Source organism: Haplochromis burtoni, unplaced genomic scaffold (genome assembly GCF_018398535.1).
Source record: "Haplochromis burtoni strain Fernald_Lab_line unplaced genomic scaffold, NCSU_Asbu1 Contig_71, whole genome shotgun sequence".
NCBI lineage: Eukaryota > Metazoa > Chordata > Actinopteri > Cichliformes > Cichlidae > Haplochromis > Haplochromis burtoni.
In genome coordinates, this window is record NW_024582432.1 from 1001362 (window position 1) to 1020344 (window position 18983).

The following is an 18983-nucleotide window of genomic DNA, read 5'->3' on the forward strand; positions in this document are numbered from 1 at the left end:
GTTATTACGGTTATATATTTTATACACAGCTCTTCAGCGTCGTGGAGGACAAATGGACACAGCTAACACCGGAGGGATCGTAAACTAGTGTTTAAGGCTCATGTGTGTTTTTAGGAAGAGAAAAAACCCCACTGTGGATAATGGATTTTGTGTGCAACCCAGAAAACAGTTAGTGAACAAACTGTGGTGCGTTTGAGGTCGGCGCTCGTGTCATTTCGAATGATCCAAGCGTGATGAGAGAACACGTGTTAGCAATGCCAAACCAGAGCCTGTTATTATTCTACCAGGTTCATGGGGTTTCTGTACTGTAATGACTTACCTATTGCACTTAAAATGTCTGACGCCTCATCTTTTCATATTTAGGATAGGTAACATTAAAACTGTACCTGTATTTTGATTTTTTTTGTGTGAATTTTTTCTTTTTTCTTTCTTTTTTTTAATTTTCAGTGCCGATATGTGAATGTTGATAACATACTGTCAGAATAAATTTATTTAATTTGCTTTACTTTTATTATCCAGTTGAAACTTGTGCATTATTACTTCATAAGACATTTGCATTAATGTTTAGTCTAATCTGGTATTAGTTCCTATTATTACTGAAGTAAGACTTACTTTACCCTGTTAATAAAGCATTTATATAATGCATTCAGTCTCTTTGTATTTGTTGTGTAATTAAACTGAGTAAGTAACACTTCCTGACTCTAGAAATAGTTTATGCATGTGCGGATCAGACCCTAAGGTCTCCTCTCACACAAACCTCTCTCCCTGACCCGGTGAGATAATGTCATGTCAGTCACACAAATTAGTTGATCTCCATTCCTTTTTTGGTGGCTGCAAGCTGTTGGTTATGACGGAAATAATGAGACTGGAAGTGGCCACAAGAAAGGAAGAGTTTGGTCATCCAGGAAGCGTTCAGAAGCATAGAAATAAAGTATCGATCCTGTCGCGCTTGTATTGCTCCACACCATTGATATTTGGATTTATAGGCCCAACTCTATTGTCTACTGATCGTTCCACCAAGTGAGGTGTTTCAGTCATACAAAACTGCAAGGAGACCCTGGGGAAGCTGGAGAAATTCTATCACAATACTGAGTTGGGAACACTCCAGCACACCATAGGATGAGTTGGAGGTGATGGCTGGTAAGAGGAAGGCTAGGTTATCCCCTGTCCAGAGAATTGACTGCATAAACCAGATATGGGCAGGGATGTTAAACTCATTTTGCATTGTGGGCCATATACAAGTCAGATATATAAAGTGTAGGTATTTGTTTAAAAATATAGGGAGCTAAAGTAAAAGGTTGTCAGAAAAATAACTACTTAAGTAAAGTACAGGTATCTGAAAAGTTAACGAAGAAAGTAAACAGTAACAAAGTATTTGTACTGTGTTGCTTCCCATCTCTGTGCCACTTTTTAAAGTGACTTTAGCTGATGTGTTATTGGAGTAGTAAAGAAACCACAAGACTTCAGCACATTTTGTGAGTACAGGGAAAGTTTTCTCATCAACAGCTACTGATAAAACGCTGCTGTTCTATAAGGTATAACATCATTTGTGTTGTAATAGAGGTTGAAATAGTGGTAGAAAATAAAGTACCGACGTCGTATAGTTATATATTTAGGTATTTGGATATACTTGGGTTCCTCGTCTATCAATCTGACCGCGTGGCCTAATGGATAAGGCGTCTGACTTCGGATCAGAAGATTGAGGGTTCGAGTCCCTTCGTGGTCGACTTTTGCTTATGTCGCAGCCGCCAAATTCGCTTTCGATTCAGTTGCTCTTAGACAGCTAACCTTCCACCAAACGACAGCAGTTTTTTGGAATGTTTGTGTCCTTGAGTCAATGTTAAAATTAAAAGCCAAACGAAATGAAGATGTTGTGTATGTGAAACGGAACTCCTACTGAAGCTAATAATGATTGATGGTATCCGTCCAAGCGAACGCTAACGTTATGGTTAACTTACTAGCGAAAACGATTATTCTTTAAGATTAAGACACTAATGTTACAAAAACTAGCAATCTTATCAGTCAGTTCTGGCAACAACAAACACGTACAACAGTGAGTTAAATACAGAAATAATCACTCCCCTCACCATCGGCAGCAGAGTGGCGCAGCGGAAGCGTGCTGGGCCCATAACCCAGAGGTCGATGGATCGAAACCATCCTCTGCTAAGCCTTCTTTTTTTTTTTTTTTTTTTTTTTTTCATGAAAGAATAACCCTTGGCTCTTCTCTCGTCAACAAAGTGCTGTTTATTATTACTATAAGCGTAATTTTATAAGTGTCGTTAAACCTAGTGTGTTAAAGTAGCATTCTTAGTTAAAAGTAGTCTTCACTTAAAACATTGTTGGTGTTTATTATGAAACGCTTTCAGTGTTTATTTTACAAACAACAACAAAAACAACAACAAAAACCCAATATGTACATCAACCACTTAATAAATAGTATAAGTATAAAATCACAGGATTGATTATTATAGCCACTAAATCGCAGGAGGGAGAAGTATAACAGTCATCCACTTAGTCAAAATCCACACGTCTGTTCTGCTTGGTAGCTGAATGAATCTTCTTCTTTCTGAGGCGCTCCTTGTTCCTCTTTTCCAACCTGCACAACACATTTCAGGTCAAATTTAGCCATTTTTAAAGTAGATCAACAACAAAATAATGCCACTCTAAGCAGTACCTTGCTGCCCTAAGAGCGATGTCTTCAGCTGTTGGCTCATGGGGCTTCTCACTGGCTTCTGCTATGATAGCAGAGATCTTCTGTATGCAGTCAGAAAGGTTTCTCTGCTGACTCCTACTCAGCTCTGAGGTCACCAGCAGTTCCCCGGCCTTAGTGATTCGGGTTTTGTTCTGCACAGCAACATCAAAGTGAGGGGTGAAAATTAAAAAGTTAAAAAAATAATCTGCAAAGAGAACAACTGTATTTTCTGTTAACTGTGATGCAAGAGTAGAAATGAATGAAATTGACATCAACAAGTCAGACATATTTCTTAACTCGCAGTATGTGAAAACAAACCTTTTCAAGGATTTTTTTCCGAACATCTTCTGGGATCCATTCTGCTGTTTGCACATGGAATCGGACTTCTGCTTTTGTGCTGACTGTGGATTGAAAATGGTAGACCATCTTATTAACATGCACTATGTTATGCACTAATTATGCACCAGAAAGCTTTTTTTTTTTTCATTTAAAATTAAACTGTGGTAACCTTTGTTGACATGCTGACCCCCAGGACCGCTGCTTCTGCTGTAAGATACCGTCAAACGTTCTAATACATAACACAAGACCATATGGATTAATACACCGTATAGATGACATGACATTTATATGTGATTCCTCTTGAAAATATGTTTGTTTGTCCTTACCTACTGGAATGTGAACTTGGGTTTCCTGAAAAAAGTCAAAATAAAACCTGTTTCTCGATGGCAACAACTTAAACTACTCAAACTAAACACACCCTACGTTCAATACATCCAATAAGTTTTATTCGGAAACAGTAGGTAAGCTAGTCCCTTTTAAGGGACTTTTCAGAGGCATTATTCCTACAACAGAAAGACAGAAACTGTTCGCGTTTATTTTACTGACCTGTGTGCCGGCTGCCTCTCGGGTCCCGTAACTAACACTCGACTGAAAAGTGTTGTTAGTGTGCCTCAGTACAACATTCCGTAATGTTACATGCTGCCTAATCACGTTTATTCCTACACAACGACAAAACACATAGGAACGTCGCGCAATGGAGGCCGCCATGTTGGAGTGACGTCTTCACGACGGTCGAAAGAACGTCGTGTAGCTGTTGCTGCGTCTCGTGACGGTAGCACATGTATGTGTGCTGGTATATTCCACACCAAACGTCGAGGTTTGTTAGTAGTATTAAAGCTGTGTGTGTGCTAGTGAGATACATGTTAATTTACATTTGGGTTTGGTCCACATGTTTGCAAGCAGAAACATTAAGAAAAAGTCAGGTTCCACCGAGATTTGAACTCGGATCGCTGGATTCAGAGTCCAGAGTGCTAACCATTACACCATGGAACCACACGTGCGAGTGTCAATTTTTTATGTATTCAACCACGAGAAAGAAAGATCACGCTACTACCGTTGACACATAAATTATTAATACAATATTAACTCACATGATGCAGAGGCCTGAGTTTGTTTAATGGCTCCACTAGCTGGCATATTACCATGTCACCTGTTGCTACGAACAAATCCTGTTTTTCCCGCTTTAGTCTGAACTAGGTTCTGACATTAGGGTTCCGATGTATCTGGAAGGCGACCCTGACCTTTTAAATGACGCAAATGGAACGGATCTCACTTTCTCACTGACCTTCGTTGTGGAAAGTACTCGGAGGAGACGGCTAGCTGGAAAAAGTGCAGATTGTGCAAAACTGACTGAAGGAGAAATTTACTTTTTGGACAAAGTGCTGAATTGCTCAGATTAAACAGCGGCTCTAAAATGAACAAGGTAGAAGATACACACTTTGATTTATCGCACACATTTGAATCAAAACATAGGGCCACTCATATTTGTCTTTCGATAAAATCCTTTATAAGTGATTATGAGATAAGGAGGGAACTTTTTGGGATATTTAGTATGTTTCCTCTGCTACCTGTAAACTTAAACTTAAATTAATTGTATCTCTAGGTTATTTGTTTAAACTGAATATGAACAACCCATGGTAATGTCATGGTTGCTAGCTAGCAAACAACTACAGGCATCTTGTTTGTATTAATGGCATTACCATCAAACGGTGACTACATTTAAATTTAAAATGATACCTAAAAATGAAGAAGAACATATGAGGGATTTTGTTTCTCTTCATGTTAAATAATTATTCAAATGTGGTCTTTACACGATCTTTTTGCGTATTTCTGTTATGATCTGTTGTTAAATCTGGTAATATTGCAACTTCTGTTAACAGATGTTGTCTGTATCAATGTAAGACTCGTCAAATCATCAATCTGTTTGAGTAAAATGTACTTTTAACTCATTTCAAACAATAGAAACAGTAGAAGATTTGCAAAAAAATAAACAAATGCCCCCATAGCAACGAAAGCTTTATTTAAAAGTTTTGGTTACTTTTAAATATATATATATATATTGTCTATGTGATCTTATTGCATGATTCTGTTAACATGATTTTAATGTAGTAATATATTTTTATATCTGTTATCTATATTTAGACAAAAAGTGTTCTTGACTTTTTGATGTATGTTCTTGATGTATCATTAATCCATCTCAAAAACATTTGCCCCCATCAAAGAGGCCATAGTAACACTGACTTCTTACATGAAAAAATGAAAATACAAAATGTAGTCTTTATTTATTTCTGCTATATAATCTTAGCACACGGTGTCACTGGGGTTTATATGTGGTGTTTCAATGCAGCCTACTCCCAGATTTGGTTCGTGAGCGGCCGCATGAAGCAGCGGCTGATTTTAAAGTGATGATTTAAAAGTGTAAAACTGAGAGCTTTTCGAGATCTCTTGCTTGCTGAAATGTGGTTGTCTTTCTTTTCTAGATTCCCTCTGATGGAGCTGGAGGACTGGGGCCTGCTCAGTTGGACTGTGAAACAATCGCCACCCCATGCCTGCGAGATGTGTCACATGTGTAAGAAACAAGTCTAAACTCATCAGTACACCCAGAAATTGAAATTATGAGCATATACTCATTTGGTTTTCTTAATCATTTTTAATTGTTATTCTAGGCTGCAGATGTATTTACCTGGATGTGTCGAGCCAGAATTGGAAGACATCATTTGCCCTCCGTTACAGAGCTCAAACGTCTCAGATCGTCGAAATACACTTCCACAACCTTTTAATTGTGGCACGGCTTCTTCAGAGGAGCTGATAGAGGAGGAGAGGTTTTTCCTCAAGTTGTTTACCGAGCAGTTGGTGGCTCACATTGAGATAAAGACCCACACACCAAAAAGCAATGTGGACTTGAGTAAATTAGAGGCACGTGTGAGAGAGAGAACCCCTCTTGACTTACGGTTTACTGACCCAAAAGCCTTTGACAAAATGCTCATCCCCATCTACAAAGACCTTTGCACACAGTTTGGCTCCAAATACCTTCTGCTTGCTGCCCTGGACTCTGGGGATGTTGCCTTTGAAGCAGCTGTTGCAGAAGGACTGAAAACACGGCTAACAGCGTCTGCACGGAAACCTGACAACCTGTTGAAGAGGCTTTTCTCCAAGAGGTCATCCAAGGTTGCTCCGTTCAGAGATGTGAAATCACGTCACACTGATGAAAACAGCCAGGACGATGGAAAACCGATTCCATCTTTGATGAACAGAAAGGGTGATGGTGTCCGGAAGAGGCTGTCCTCCATGGCTTCTGCTGTAAAAAAGAGATTTGGTGACAACTTTGTCAGCAGCGAATGCCAAAAACGTGATTTCTTTAATGGCAAGCCTCAATTTATGATTGCCCCCCTTCTCTAATATTTATCCTGAGAGATCTGAAGATGAGCTATTAAATTTGTCTTTTTTTAAGTAATGTTTATCTTGAAGGATTTAAGGAGGATTTGTTATATTTGGACTATTGTAATAAAACATTGAACATTGATCAGAGTAAGCTGTCAAGTTTTTTTGGATCCTCGATGGTTTCATCATATCCTGAAACTAAATGTACATCCAAAGACGTGCGTGCAAATAATATTGTAGACAAACAACAAACTGCAGTGAGAGTCATATGTATGTAAGTATGGTATCTCTTGAGTGACATAAAAATATAGCAACAAAACCATATACTGTGTAATAAAGATGGAAACCGCATTATGCGTTTGAAGCCTCAACTTGTGTATTTTGATTATCACCAGCTCTTTTTCCCCCCACATTTATTTATTTATCTATTTTAGCTCATTTTAATTGGTGGCTCTGATTTAGGAATGAAGGACACTGCATGCTCATATGTAAGAGTCACAAAACCACAATGCTCTAAAACATGCCCAGTCTTTTTCATAATCAGTTTAACTCTTCATGAGGAACCAAATAAGAACTGTAACTAATGACTAAGACCATAAACTTCACAGGAGAGTGTTTATTGATCGATTTATTGACCCTGTTATTGTAGGGTCTACCTTACAATATAAAGCACCTTGAGGTGACTGTTGTTGTGATTTGGCGCTATGTAAATAAAATTGAATTCAATTAAAGCCATACATTACACACACGTAATCTTTGTCACCCCCTGTGGCAACGTGGCAAAATGATAATTTACTCATCTAAAATCTGTCAGGCAGTCAGTAATCCCAGAGATGGTGGGATAATGTTTCTGGCATTTCCCGTAGCTTCTCTCTCAGGAGCGGCTATATTGTATAAAATGCTCTTGAGAAATCAAAGAAGGAAGCCCATTTGTACCATGCAGCCATTACTAGAAGTGGTATCCAAATATTGGTAGATTCAATACCAACACTGGCATATGTATTGGATCGATACTGTGCGATAGGATCTATACTTAGATACATACATACATCAGAAAGGAGACATGTCTGTGTAAATACTTTCAATAAGTCACACTTAACAAGTTTTATTTTTGTGATAGCTGTTGCTTTAGAAGACTGATTACCTATTAACTATTCAGGCATTCAAATAATAATGAACAGTCATTAAAAACGTGTTTTGACAGGTTGATGATAATTTAGTTCATAAGTCATGTCATGCTGCTCTTAAGCTGCCTTTAAGTTAAAAGTATCTGTATCGGTATAGGTATCGACAATACTTCCTCCAGTATCTCGTGTTATGAAATCGTGCTTCAGCTGGAAACTCTCAACAGAAGAGAGCTATATTTCTGTCTGTATGGTGAACAAGAAAGCGGAACTCTAGTTTGTCCCTGTTTCACCGGAAAACATATGCGGACGGACACTGCTAATTTTCCTGACAAAACAAACCCAAACCTACTCAAATGTATCCGTTTTTTGTTTCCCCAACATTTATCGGGCGACATGGCGTACTCAGTAATATGCTGACACATTACTAGCTAAGTAGCTAGTCCTTGTCATTGGTATTTGTGTTTAGTTTCTCGGAATAGCTCGATAGTATTTTTAGCTAAGGTTAGATGCTAATCGCGTAGCATCCTGCAGGCTGTCCCATTAACAGCATTAGTTGCACGGTCTTATGCTAGCCAACCCAAGTGCCAGCAGGTCGCATACGTCTTAGAACAACAGAGTCACAGGTCGGTCTTGTCGGGTGTAGCTGACACAAGCGCCAGGGTGGAGTTAGCGGTGTGGGGTCTAGATCGTATTGGATAATTATGCAACGTTGGAATTTTGATGAGACACCAGTGGGTGAAGATCGTTGCCAGCTGGGTTGGCTGTTGCTTTGTCAGTGAAGTCATGCATGACGTGAACTTTGTGTTGCTCAAGAGAAGCCTTTCCACCGTGTAGCGCCGAAGCCATCCTCAGTGAGAGATCTCCGCTGTTTACCTGCAAAATGCCTGGAATGGTGGTGTTTGGTCGGCGCTGGGGGATAGCCAGCGACGACCTGGTCTTCCCGGGCTCCTTTGAACTGTTCATCCGTATACTTTGGTATGTTGATTACTCTCGTGAATACTGAAACACCTTTGCTAACCTAAGCCTGCCTAACTCGGCGCATTAATATAACCGACTTTGTTGTTGTCTTTCTCCAGGTGGATTGGCACCATGGTGTTATTCATTTATCACAAGGGTCACTTCGAATGTAACGGGAGAGCAGTTCTTCATAGCTACCTGGTTGGACTGCTGGTTGTGCTGGCACTCATCATCCTCTCACTGTGTGCTATTGTCTACATCAGTGCTCAAGGTAAATTAGTTGGGGTTCATTAGAGGTCTGGCTCCTTAGTGCACACACAAGGGCCACAACCTTAACCTGAAAATGACTGAACTGTAACAGAGCAACCTAGGAACCGCAAGTAAGCCTGCAGTCTAAGAGCGAAGAGCTCTAATTGGGTGATGCTGTACCCAGTACTATAAGGTCATTAAGATAATTTGGGGCCTGATTATTCAAGACCTTGAATGTGAGGAGCAGGATTTTAAATTCAGTTCTGGATTTAACAGGAAGCCAATGAAGAGAAGCCAGTATCGGAGAAATATGCTGTCTCGTTCTAGTCCCTGTCAGTACTCTTGCAGCAGCATTTTAGATCAACTGAAGTGAACCCTGAACTGAACAATGCCATTGAGTCATTTCCCGTTTGCTTCTTTAGCAACATATATTGAGCATCTCCTTTTTATTGTGTAAGAGTTTTCTGATGGGGAAAATTGGCAAATCCTAACCCATGCATTAGACCGTGCTCGAGAAGGAGTGTGTCTTTTCCAACTTTAGATGAAAACAGTTAAAACTGTCGCAGACCATAGCATGCATCAGTCCAACACGTGATTGGCTCAAATGTTTTCTGGTTTGGCTGGTGATTGGCTCTTTGCAGAAACAATTTTACTGATTTGAAAGTTTTCAAACTAACACTCTTATATGTTGCACATTTAAAGATCTGCCTGTCTGTTATGGAAGTTTCTTTCTGTATCTTTAGTGTAAATTAATTTTTACTCTGTCAGGTACCATTACAAACCCCGGCCCGCGGCGCTCTATGCCTGCGCTGGTGTACCTGCGGGCGATACTGTATGTCCCTGAGCTGGTGTGGGCCTGTCTGGGAGCTGTCTGGGTGTCGGATGATGGCCGTGGTTGTGATCCTGCCACGGTAGGAGCCGTTATCTTGGCAGTTGTCGCCAGGTAGGTTGTTCAGGTGTGAGGATTTTTGGTTTATTCAACTAGTTAATTAGTTAACGTTGCTTTGATCAACCTTTTTCCCCCCCGCTTGTTTCTGTTGTGGCAACAGCTGGATCATCCTGCTGTTCACGGCCGTGGGGGTAGTGTTTGTTTTTGACCCACTGGGAAACCCTCGTCCTCAGCCTCCTGCCATGGAGCCGCTGGGAGTGCGAGACATGCAGAGCAGCGAGGGCACCCAGTTTCTATCCACGGCTCGCTCACTCGCTGTTAAAGTGTGGGAGAGCAGGCTGCGGCTCCTATGCTGCTGCCTGCCGCAGGACGAGAGCTCCCGGGCAGCGTTTTCCAGCATCTCTCAGCTCTTCAGCAGCTTCTTCTCTGTAAGAGATTTTTGAAACGAAGCAGAATACAGGCTGAAAAAAAGAATGTGTTTAACATTAAAATAAGCTGCGTCGAATATAATTTCCACTGATGCAAAACCCACTGTGAGATCCTCTCTGTCATGCTGCAGGACACAGATCTAGTTCCAAGTGACATAGCAGCCGGTTTGGCTCTGCTGCACCAGGAGCAGGATAAGATGGAGCGAAGCAGAGATCCTGATGTCGTAGTCCCTCACAGCCCTTCCTCTCCTGTAGTAAGTCATGTAGATGAAGTCGAGCTCATGCTGTGAAACCAGCAAAGCAGAGTCCTACTTATTTGTCTTTTACCATTTCAAGGGAGAAGATCTGGAGGCCGAGCTGGAGAAAGCCACCCACTGGATGCAGTTTGCTGCGGCGGCTTACGGCTGGCCGCTGTACATTTACTCCAACCTCTTTACCGGGCCCTGCAAGCTCAGTGGAGACTGGTAAGATGCTGTGCGCGTTGGAATCAGCGGAACCTTTGGTGAGATGAGTAACCCAAATCCTAATGCGTGCACGTGTTTCAGCTGCAGGAGTCGCGTAGCCGAGGACGAAATCGTTGGAGGAGATCACCTCGGCTGCCACTTCTCATCCATCCTACAAACCACTGGTTTGCAGTACAGAGACTTTATCCACGTCAGCTTCCACAACCAGGTGGGGGTTTCACTCGTCATTTATGTTACATAAGGTTCAAGTTGAAGGCCACCTCCAGCCTCACGACAGCACATCTAAGCACACGTGGTATGTTGCAGATCTATGAGATCCCCTTCTTCGTGGCTCTGGATCATAAGAGGGAGGCGATTCTGGTGGCTGTCAGAGGAACTCTTTCACTGAAAGTGAGTTGGGACCTATTTTTTCCCCCCTTTTCCCAAAAATAGTATGGGGTATCAGCTGTCTAAGTATGGATTGTTTGTTGTATGTTTGGTTTGTTTTTTTTCTTCCTTTCCCCACAGACAGCCCTCTCATCCTTATTTTGAAAGTTGATGCTAACCAGCTAGACATGAGATTTCCTGTCTTGTGTTTACTTGCTGGCAGGCTTTGATGTCACTCCACCAATCTGCCTTGCTTTATATCACAGGACACCTTCAGAAGTCTTTTTCTGGCAGCATGAGATATGAAACAATACAATTATATGGTGGTGATTTTAGAATCATGACTGATCTGTGCGTGGTGCTTTCCTCATACACAAACTTTAAGTGGCTAACCCATGTGTATTTTCAACTCATTTTCTTTTTCATCCCTCTGAGAGAACAGAGCTATCCACCATCACATTAATGGTGGACATTCCCTTTGTTCATATTTTGAAAAAAGCAGTTTTTGTACCGGCCTTTTCTGTGTGACAGATACAAAATCCAAAGAATACACTCAGAGCCACATTTGTAATGCTTACTGTCTATTCTTGTCTCTTAATTTTCAGTATCACTTCCCTCTTTTTGTGTTCAACGAACTGAAAAGTCAGTGAAAGGATAGACTGATAAATATAGGTCTCATGTCCCCATCTGATGCCATGTGACCCTTCAGCACTCACTCAATAGCAGTTATACAAAAACAAAGTTGAAGTGAAAGAAGGTGTGTTTGCATCACTGAGTGTCGACACATGTGAGTGATGTAGGTGAAATGGTGATTAGATTTGGAATAATTTAACATTTCTTCTTATGAGTCTGGAGCTTCAGGAAGGAGCTGAATGATTTTTACCCACAAGAGATTTAAACTTCATGTCTCCTGCAGGATGTCCTCACAGACCTGTCTGCTGAATGTGAGAACCTGCCTGTAGAAGGAGTGTTGGGAGCCTGCTACGCCCACAAGGTGAACATTCATTTAAATACAGCTCTCCAAGGTTGTCATTGTTGAGGTTCCTGCCAGATTCAGCAGATGTCTGTGTCTCCTGCAGGGCATCAGCCAGGCAGCGGGTTACGTCTACAAGAGGCTGGTGAACGATGGCATCCTGAACCAGGCTTTCTCCATTGCACCGGTAAGAAATGTAACTGGGGCAGAGGCTACCTTTCAGTTGCACTTTAGGTTATTTTAGTTTTATCACAACTAGATCATTTCATCAAAGATCAGGTAATACTTCCCACTAAACCACCTGAGAATCAGTAGTTTTCTTTTGGGGGTTTTGTTTGTGTTTTTTCCTGTTAAAAGGTTTTTTTTTTCCTTCCCACAGTCGCTAAGTGCTTGCTAATAGAGGGTCATTTGATTTTTCTTTTTTTATTCTAATATTTTAAAGTCTTTCCAATATAAAACACCCTGAGGCGACTGTTCTTGTGAATTGACACTTCAGAAAATTCAATTCAGTTTTATTTATAAAGTCAGTCTGAGTTACTGGTGCTTGAAGTACACAAGGGTGTGTCCAAATGTCCACCATTTGTGATCCTTGATGCTTGGCCACAAGAGAGAGCAACATAACCTTTTCCAGGCTAAAAACCAGGTTTTTTTTCTTCATAACCACCTGAACATCAGTGTCACAGGACTTGTATAAAAACTGCACCGATTTAATGTCAAGAAGAACAGAAAACAAACGTTGCTATCCTGGATGTTTGAGCTGTTTTCTGATAATTCATTGAAAAGAAAAAAAACCCCCTTATTTTGGTTAAACTCTCAGGGGCCAAATCCCAAAGGGGGATTGGTGTTTGGTCAGAACAAGTTATGTGATCTCAAAGGTGTCCTTTTTACCTACATTGTGAAACGAGACTCATCTTCAACACATGATTCCTTAAGAGTCAATGGTATCTTTGAATGTAGTCATATAATAAAGAATTATTAAATTATCCAATGTGCTCAATCCACTTATGCTTAAAGCTTTATAACAGTTCTGCTTTTTAATCTGGTAAAACGTGTGATGCAAGAGCCAAGAGAACAATCACAGGGTTGTGGCTCCAAACCAAGCCCAACATGAAGGAAAAACAACTTTTTTCAACATCAGAAAGTTGTTAGTAGGTTGTTGCACATAAGAAAAAACATTTTTACTACTCGATGTATATTCTCCTTTGGATTCATTCTGCGGCACCAGCTAAGCTTCACATGCTCATGATAACCAGTTGGTAAAACCATATATGATACTGCGATTATCAAGAATTTGCACGTGTCTCACAGTGTCACCATAAGTTGTCAGTTAAACTTGCAAACCGCACCTAATTCGCTCTAACTCAGCCTTCTCAGTTTTGCAACCTTGAGTGCAGAGAATTTCAAATGTAACGTTCATTTTTATCCCACGTTGTGATGTCAACACCCTTGAAAATTTACCCAAAAAACACTTTCTGAAGTTTTCACTTGTGGATTCTCAGAAAATGAGCTTAAAGTTTGAAGGGGCTGCAAAGTTGGTTTGATTGTTTAAATGTGTGTTTCAGCTGGAAACTCTATTAAAAAACTCACAAGATTTTATTTGTGAGATAATCTGAAAATATAAAACTGGCCTGCTTTTTTCCCTCCTATATGGGAAAATAACAGCTCTGCTTTCTGTGTGTGTGCACACGGGCAGTTGTCTCCCTTCTCAAATTCAAATTCAAATTTTATTTGTCACGTACACAGTCATACACAGTACGATATGTAGTGAAATGCTTGGACAACTGCTCGTGACCTAAAGAAAACAAAAAAGGAAAGGCTATGAATAAGATAGGAAATAAATATGAAAAATTAAAAAGGGTAAATTTAACTAGGAAGGAATAAAATATAAATTAAGGTTAAAAATGAAATAACTGTACAACACAAATTAGAATGAAGGGTAAATTTAACTGGGAGAATAAGATAAAATATATAAATTAAAGTTGAAAATAAAATAACTGTACAACAAAATACACAATACAGAACTGTATAAGAATGTATGAAGAAATATAAATAAAAATTCTTCTTCTGTTTGAAGCCACACAGATGACGTGTTTGTGTTCCTGTTTTTCATAGGAGTATAAATTGGTGATCACCGGTCACAGTTTGGGTGCTGGTGCAGCCTCAGTGCTGGCTATCCTCTTGCGCAATTCCTTCCCCACCCTGCAGTGCTATGCCTTCTCTCCACCAGGGGGCCTCCTAAGGTAAGGCTGACAAAGTCTGAGGTCAGGACCGATTTTAATTGGCAGCTACAGGCAGCTGTCTGTGGACAGATCTGGTGGAAGATCTGGGTGGCTGAGCAGTAATTAGAAAAACTGCTTTGCCACCCAGCTAATGTGATGTATGTAATGTCATATTTAAATAGTTGATAACGCTTGTAAACTGTCAGGTATGGGACAGTTTTCTTAATGTGTTTTTTGTTCTACTTCCTCTCTGTGTGCAGTAAAGCTTTAGCTGATTACTCCAAGGACTTTGTGGTCTCAGTGGTCCTGGGAAAGGATCTGGTTCCCAGGTAACACGGAAAGCTCGTTACATTATTTACTTCTTAGGAATCAGAATGTATTGAGTAACTAAATTCAGAGCTCATAGTCAGTATGTGATGCTGAATAGATGCTTGTGACACTGATCTTCACTGTTCACAGTGGATCATTAAAGGTCGTGTATATTTGTGTGTTAGCACACAGCAGTGCTGTCTTCAAAAAGCCTGCATGAATGTTCTGTGGTGAAACTATTATAGACTACTGCATGATTCTATATTTGGCTCTACCCTGTTATTACTCACATAGGAGAATACAAGTGTAACTGACACACTCCTTTACTTTCTAAGCCTTCGTCAAAATTTTAACTCAAATTTCTATATCTAAGGATGTAAACTTGTGTGAACAGATGGTGACACGTTTTAAAAAACGTAACATTTTCAGACTCTGTAGTATTTCCTCGAAGTTGATTTCTAATAATATATTTTCATGTGTTTGTATACATGATGCTATTAAAGTGATCTAAATATTAAGGAATCAAAAATGTGATCAAGTAATATAACAGCCGTGAGTGTTTTTATTTTACGTACTTGAAATATTTAGAATCTAAGAAGTCTGTCTCTGTCCACTTAGTCTCAAACCAACTTCAAATCAGGACAAAAAAGAAAAAGTGATGTTTGTTTTCGTCCTATAAGTAAGACAACGAGGAAGAGCTAGTTCAGTCACTAGCAATATGTCATTGTTAGCTAATGCTAGCTCACCTGCTAACATAGACTAGCTGCTAACAGTGTGAAGTAGCAAATTCCTATCTTAAGTAAGTAACATCAGCTAATTTGGCTAATTAATGCAGCTGTTTATTTTCAAGTTATTCTATGAGCTAATTTTGTGAAATAACGATGTCACAGCAGCATTACAGCTGCTGGCTAACCATCGCTCTGTCTGTTCATATTGCTAGCAGTATATCTGCTGTAACAGATAAGTGGGTACATTACTACATTTATTTCACAAACAGCGCGCACGTCAGTCTGTGATTCATCAGTATTTTCTTCCCTGTACTCTACCAACATTTTTTTTTTTTGTATTATGGTAAGAGTACCTTAGAAAATGATGATGCTGATGATAATAATAATCATTTCTTTAGGAATTAAGTTTCATGTGAAGAATATAACCGGAAGGTTTTTTAGGCTGTAACTTCCTTTTTTCTTAAAACATATTCTAATCATAAACTTTTTCCACTTCTGGGTTACCAGTACAAAGATCAAACAAACAGTAAAATAAATTCCAGACTTTTCATAAATAATATTGATGGTAGAGTTTTTTTATGTGTGTGTTTGTTTGTTTGTTAAAAAAAATCCGATCTACACTCATTTGATCGAGGAAAAAAATGTGAGGGGGCGGAAAAAAAATATTCCCTATTTGTAAAATATATTAACTCAAAAAAAAAAAATCCTTATAAAAATCTAATAAAATAGTGGACCAGTATAGCAAAAGCTGTAATGGTCCATTTGGGGAAATAAATTTGTTTGGCTTTCAGACAACAATTCTGATCACTACACTGCCGGACAGCACAGGCAAAAACAAAAAAGAAACCCCAACAAGTCACGCAAAGCGTGTCACTTTTAATTACACACCTATGATTATAAGCTACTCAAGGGAAATGTCAGCTTGTGAATTCAGACATTTTGCTACCACCCAACATGGATCTTTCACTGTTGTCCTCTTTCAAACCAGTTCATCGAGCAATAAAAAGGGTTTATGAGCCACCAGGGAAAGTTCGCTGGAGTTCGATGACATTTGCTGGGAAAATGATTGCTAAAGCCCCAATCACACAGGCCTACTGACTGGTCAGTGACCCCCAGGCAACCACCTGTCAGTAGGGGGGGAAAAAGCATGGATGGACCAGAGTACGACACAAAATCTCCAGTTTCTCAAGTTGTTTTAGTGAATGTTTGCAGACAAATGTGATCTTTTGAGTTTTTATGAATGTTGCACAGACAACCTTATAATCAATTAACTGTCTCTGTTTGTTTTGTTTTCCGCTAAGACTGAGCATTCCAAACATGGAGGATCTGAAGAGAAAGCTACTGAAAATAGTTTCAAACTGCAATAAACCCAAAGTAAGAACCCTTCATATAGCCCTATGCCTTTAGACTATCTGGAAATGAAGTTGCACTTGTGAATTTTGGACCCTTTTTCATGTTTGCATTGCAGTACCGCATCCTGCTGCAGGGATGTTGGTATGAGTTGTTTGGCGGAGACCCGGATGACTGCCCCACTGAGATGGATAACAGGAGGGAGCAAGAGCTTAGCCAGCCCCTCCTGGGAGAGGAGTCTCTAATCGTTCGCCACTCATCCTCCTATCAGAGCCTGGGATCAGATGAATCACCCGCCCACACACCTGCACACTTGCCTCTCTTCCTGCCGGGACGCATTCTGCATATCACAGAAGATGGGCCGACACGGAGGTGGGTCTGCAAATGTTTCATGTTTCCAATGAGCAGATTCACAGCAGACTTTCCAAGTGTTGATGACTTTGTGTATCTTGTAATTCTTTTTCAAGAAAGGCAAAAGTTCTTGACACATTCTTGGTTGATCACTGACTGGTTTGCGGTTCAAAAGTACTTCATATCCCCTTCAACAGTAAAGCAATTAGGGAACCCAATGGCAATTTTACTAGCTTAGCATATGAGGACCAGTTGTGTATTTTTGATCACTATGCTAGTGTTTCAAACTAGATGTGTGGGGGAAGGACCAAGGGTTACTGCATACTGATGGAGTACGACTGTGCATAGACAATTTGAATTCTTTGGGACACTAATGAGAGAAGTTATGTCTAAAGTCAACATCGTGTTGCATTTAGTAAGACTTGAAACTGGAAACTGAAGACATAAACTCATCAGAAAAATATTTACTGATGGCATGGATCAAACAGCTGAGAGCAGTTTTCCTATGCAGTTCATTTTACAACCAGAGGAGTCGCCCCCTGCTGGACGTTAGAAAAAATACCCCCATTCTTTTAAAGCAAGCTACTTCCATTATTTATCTGTAGTCTGTAAACTGTGTTTAGGCTGTCATGTGTTCATGTTCATTATAACCCCTAAGCCTAACTAATAATTTTAGATGCGTATAGTGTTATGAGAGATAAGCACATAAATTATTTGATCACTCTGTCCTCTACTTTCCTTAGATCCTGCTTTTCCCAGGTCCGGTACCGTGCAGACTGGTCAAATGAAATGGCATTCCGGAGTATTTTGATCAGCCCCAGGATGCTTACGGATCACATGCCCGACATTGTGCTCCGAGCACTCGGCACTCTGACCAAGGACAAGCCCTTTTCCCTGTGCCCTTCATCTTTAAGCGACAGCCAGCACAACGCTATCTGAAATGTACCATAGAGACTGTTTCCTTGTGTCTTCGCGTGGCCTGTAATTACACCATTTCCTCATATTTTGGCTCCAAGCCTTATGAAATTTCAAAGATTTCAAATATACAAGTATTTGATCAGAGAATACGTGAAAGCGTAGCCTGTTATGATCGCCATGGAGGGAACCTTATTTGTAAAGAAAAACTCTCTGGAGCACAAGTTTCATTTGTTTAATTGCACTTTTAATGATTTATATCAAATAATTTTATGTATTTTGACTTTGAGTTACTCCTTGAGCATCTGAATGCCATGATCTTTGAATGTGCGTTGTGTACAATATTTGACAGTGCTGCAGTTTTTACCGTGATGCCGGTGTTGTTGATTTTTATGTCTGTGTGAGCGGTGTGTGGTTGGAAGAGGCTGCCCCCTCCTTTCTTATCTTCTTTCTCTTCAGAGAGTGAGAGCAGACTGAGTCAGGGTGATAAAGGGGTAGCTTTCGCCACAGAAACCTGTACTGGATTCACACCTTCATTGTGTAGTAGCTGCGGTTAGCTTGTCCTGTGTTTAATGTCTTGAGACATCAGGGTGAACAGTGCCTATGCATTACAGAAACCAAGCTGAGAGACACGGTGATGAGCACAGCTTGTTTACAGTGAGATTTTTTTTTTCCTTCAGTGCAGTTTGAATAGTGCATGGTGTTTGACATAAATGTGTTGGTGTAAGAAGTAGAAAGATTGTACTTACACAAAAGGTGGGAACCTGTTTACTTGCCATGGATATTGCTCATTTCAGGTGATATATATATATTATATTATAATATGCCTGCATAACAATCTCAAATCCTCAGTAGAAAGCGTTGGACTCCTGGATGCAATTAAACTCTTTTGTGAAGCACACCTTTTTTATTCTTTCATTTTTCCCCTCTTCTGAATAAACAATGGGTTTCTCAGTGAGAGGAGCCTGTTGATCTTAGAGCCAGCAAGTTTTATAAAGCTTAACAATGGGATTAATCCACGGACTGAAGCCACAGGAGTCAGTTGGGGGGATGTAATTATGAACAGGCCAGGAGGCATTAGTTCTTACCCTATTTTTAACTTTAAACACAAATTCAAGAAAAAAAAAAGTGACTATTGTTATGTAATGTAGACAGCTCATTTGAAAGAGGCAGCGAGATCAATGTAAGCAATAATGAAGAGTTTTAACTAATATATATGTGTGAATATGTGTGTGTGTGTGTGTGT

At 40.0% G+C, this 18983-nt stretch overlaps 3 protein-coding genes and 3 non-coding genes across 8 annotated transcripts; 4 read left to right on the forward strand and 2 right to left on the reverse strand.

Moving 5' to 3' along the window:
- The first annotated feature begins 1653 nt into the window (after positions 1–1653).
- trnar-ucg lies at positions 1654–1726 on the forward strand. Its single transcript has one exon. It is a non-coding gene; the product is annotated as a tRNA-Arg (tRNA).
- Positions 1727–2094: 368 nt separating this feature from the next.
- Positions 2095–2166, forward strand: trnam-cau. Its single transcript has one exon. It is a non-coding gene; the product is annotated as a tRNA-Met (tRNA).
- A 162-nt stretch (positions 2167–2328) lies between these two features.
- On the reverse strand, positions 2329–4269 carry mrpl58 (mitochondrial ribosomal protein L58). 2 transcript variants are annotated; one of them, XM_005923795.3, is made up of 6 exons: positions 4123–4269; positions 3358–3382; positions 3201–3260; positions 3011–3093; positions 2675–2844; positions 2329–2596 (listed from the first exon to the last, which is right to left on the reverse strand). In XM_005923795.3, exons 1-6 carry the CDS (start codon positions 4174–4176, stop codon positions 2512–2514), a joined length of 477 nt encoding a protein of 158 aa, XP_005923857.1. In that variant the 5' UTR covers positions 4177–4269; the 3' UTR covers positions 2329–2511. The 2 variants fall into 2 exon arrangements, with proteins under 2 accessions (XP_005923857.1, XP_014189535.1); XM_014334049.2 differs by lacking the exon at positions 4123–4269 and adding an exon at positions 3578–3998.
- On the reverse strand, positions 3953–4024 carry trnaq-cug. The gene has a single exon. It is a non-coding gene; the product is annotated as a tRNA-Gln (tRNA).
- Positions 4143–6796, forward strand: LOC102303952. Its single transcript, XM_005923796.3, has 3 exons — positions 4143–4454; positions 5512–5600; positions 5698–6796. The coding sequence occupies exons 1-3, from the start codon at positions 4446–4448 to the stop codon at positions 6428–6430; spliced, it is 831 nt and encodes a 276-aa protein (XP_005923858.1). The 5' UTR covers positions 4143–4445; the 3' UTR covers positions 6431–6796.
- A 1016-nt stretch (positions 6797–7812) lies between these two features.
- daglb (diacylglycerol lipase, beta) lies at positions 7813–18983 on the forward strand. 2 transcript variants are annotated; one of them, XM_042221643.1, is made up of 15 exons: positions 7813–8514; positions 8616–8767; positions 9514–9688; positions 9795–10062; positions 10194–10316; positions 10399–10526; positions 10614–10734; positions 10833–10916; positions 11809–11886; positions 11972–12052; positions 13978–14105; positions 14345–14413; positions 16423–16495; positions 16590–16843; positions 17566–18983. In XM_042221643.1, exons 1-15 carry the CDS (start codon positions 8420–8422, stop codon positions 17759–17761), a joined length of 2025 nt encoding a protein of 674 aa, XP_042077577.1. In that variant the 5' UTR covers positions 7813–8419; the 3' UTR covers positions 17762–18983. The 2 variants fall into 2 exon arrangements, with proteins under 2 accessions (XP_042077577.1, XP_005923854.1); XM_005923792.3 differs by having other exon boundaries at positions 7814–8514; positions 10608–10734.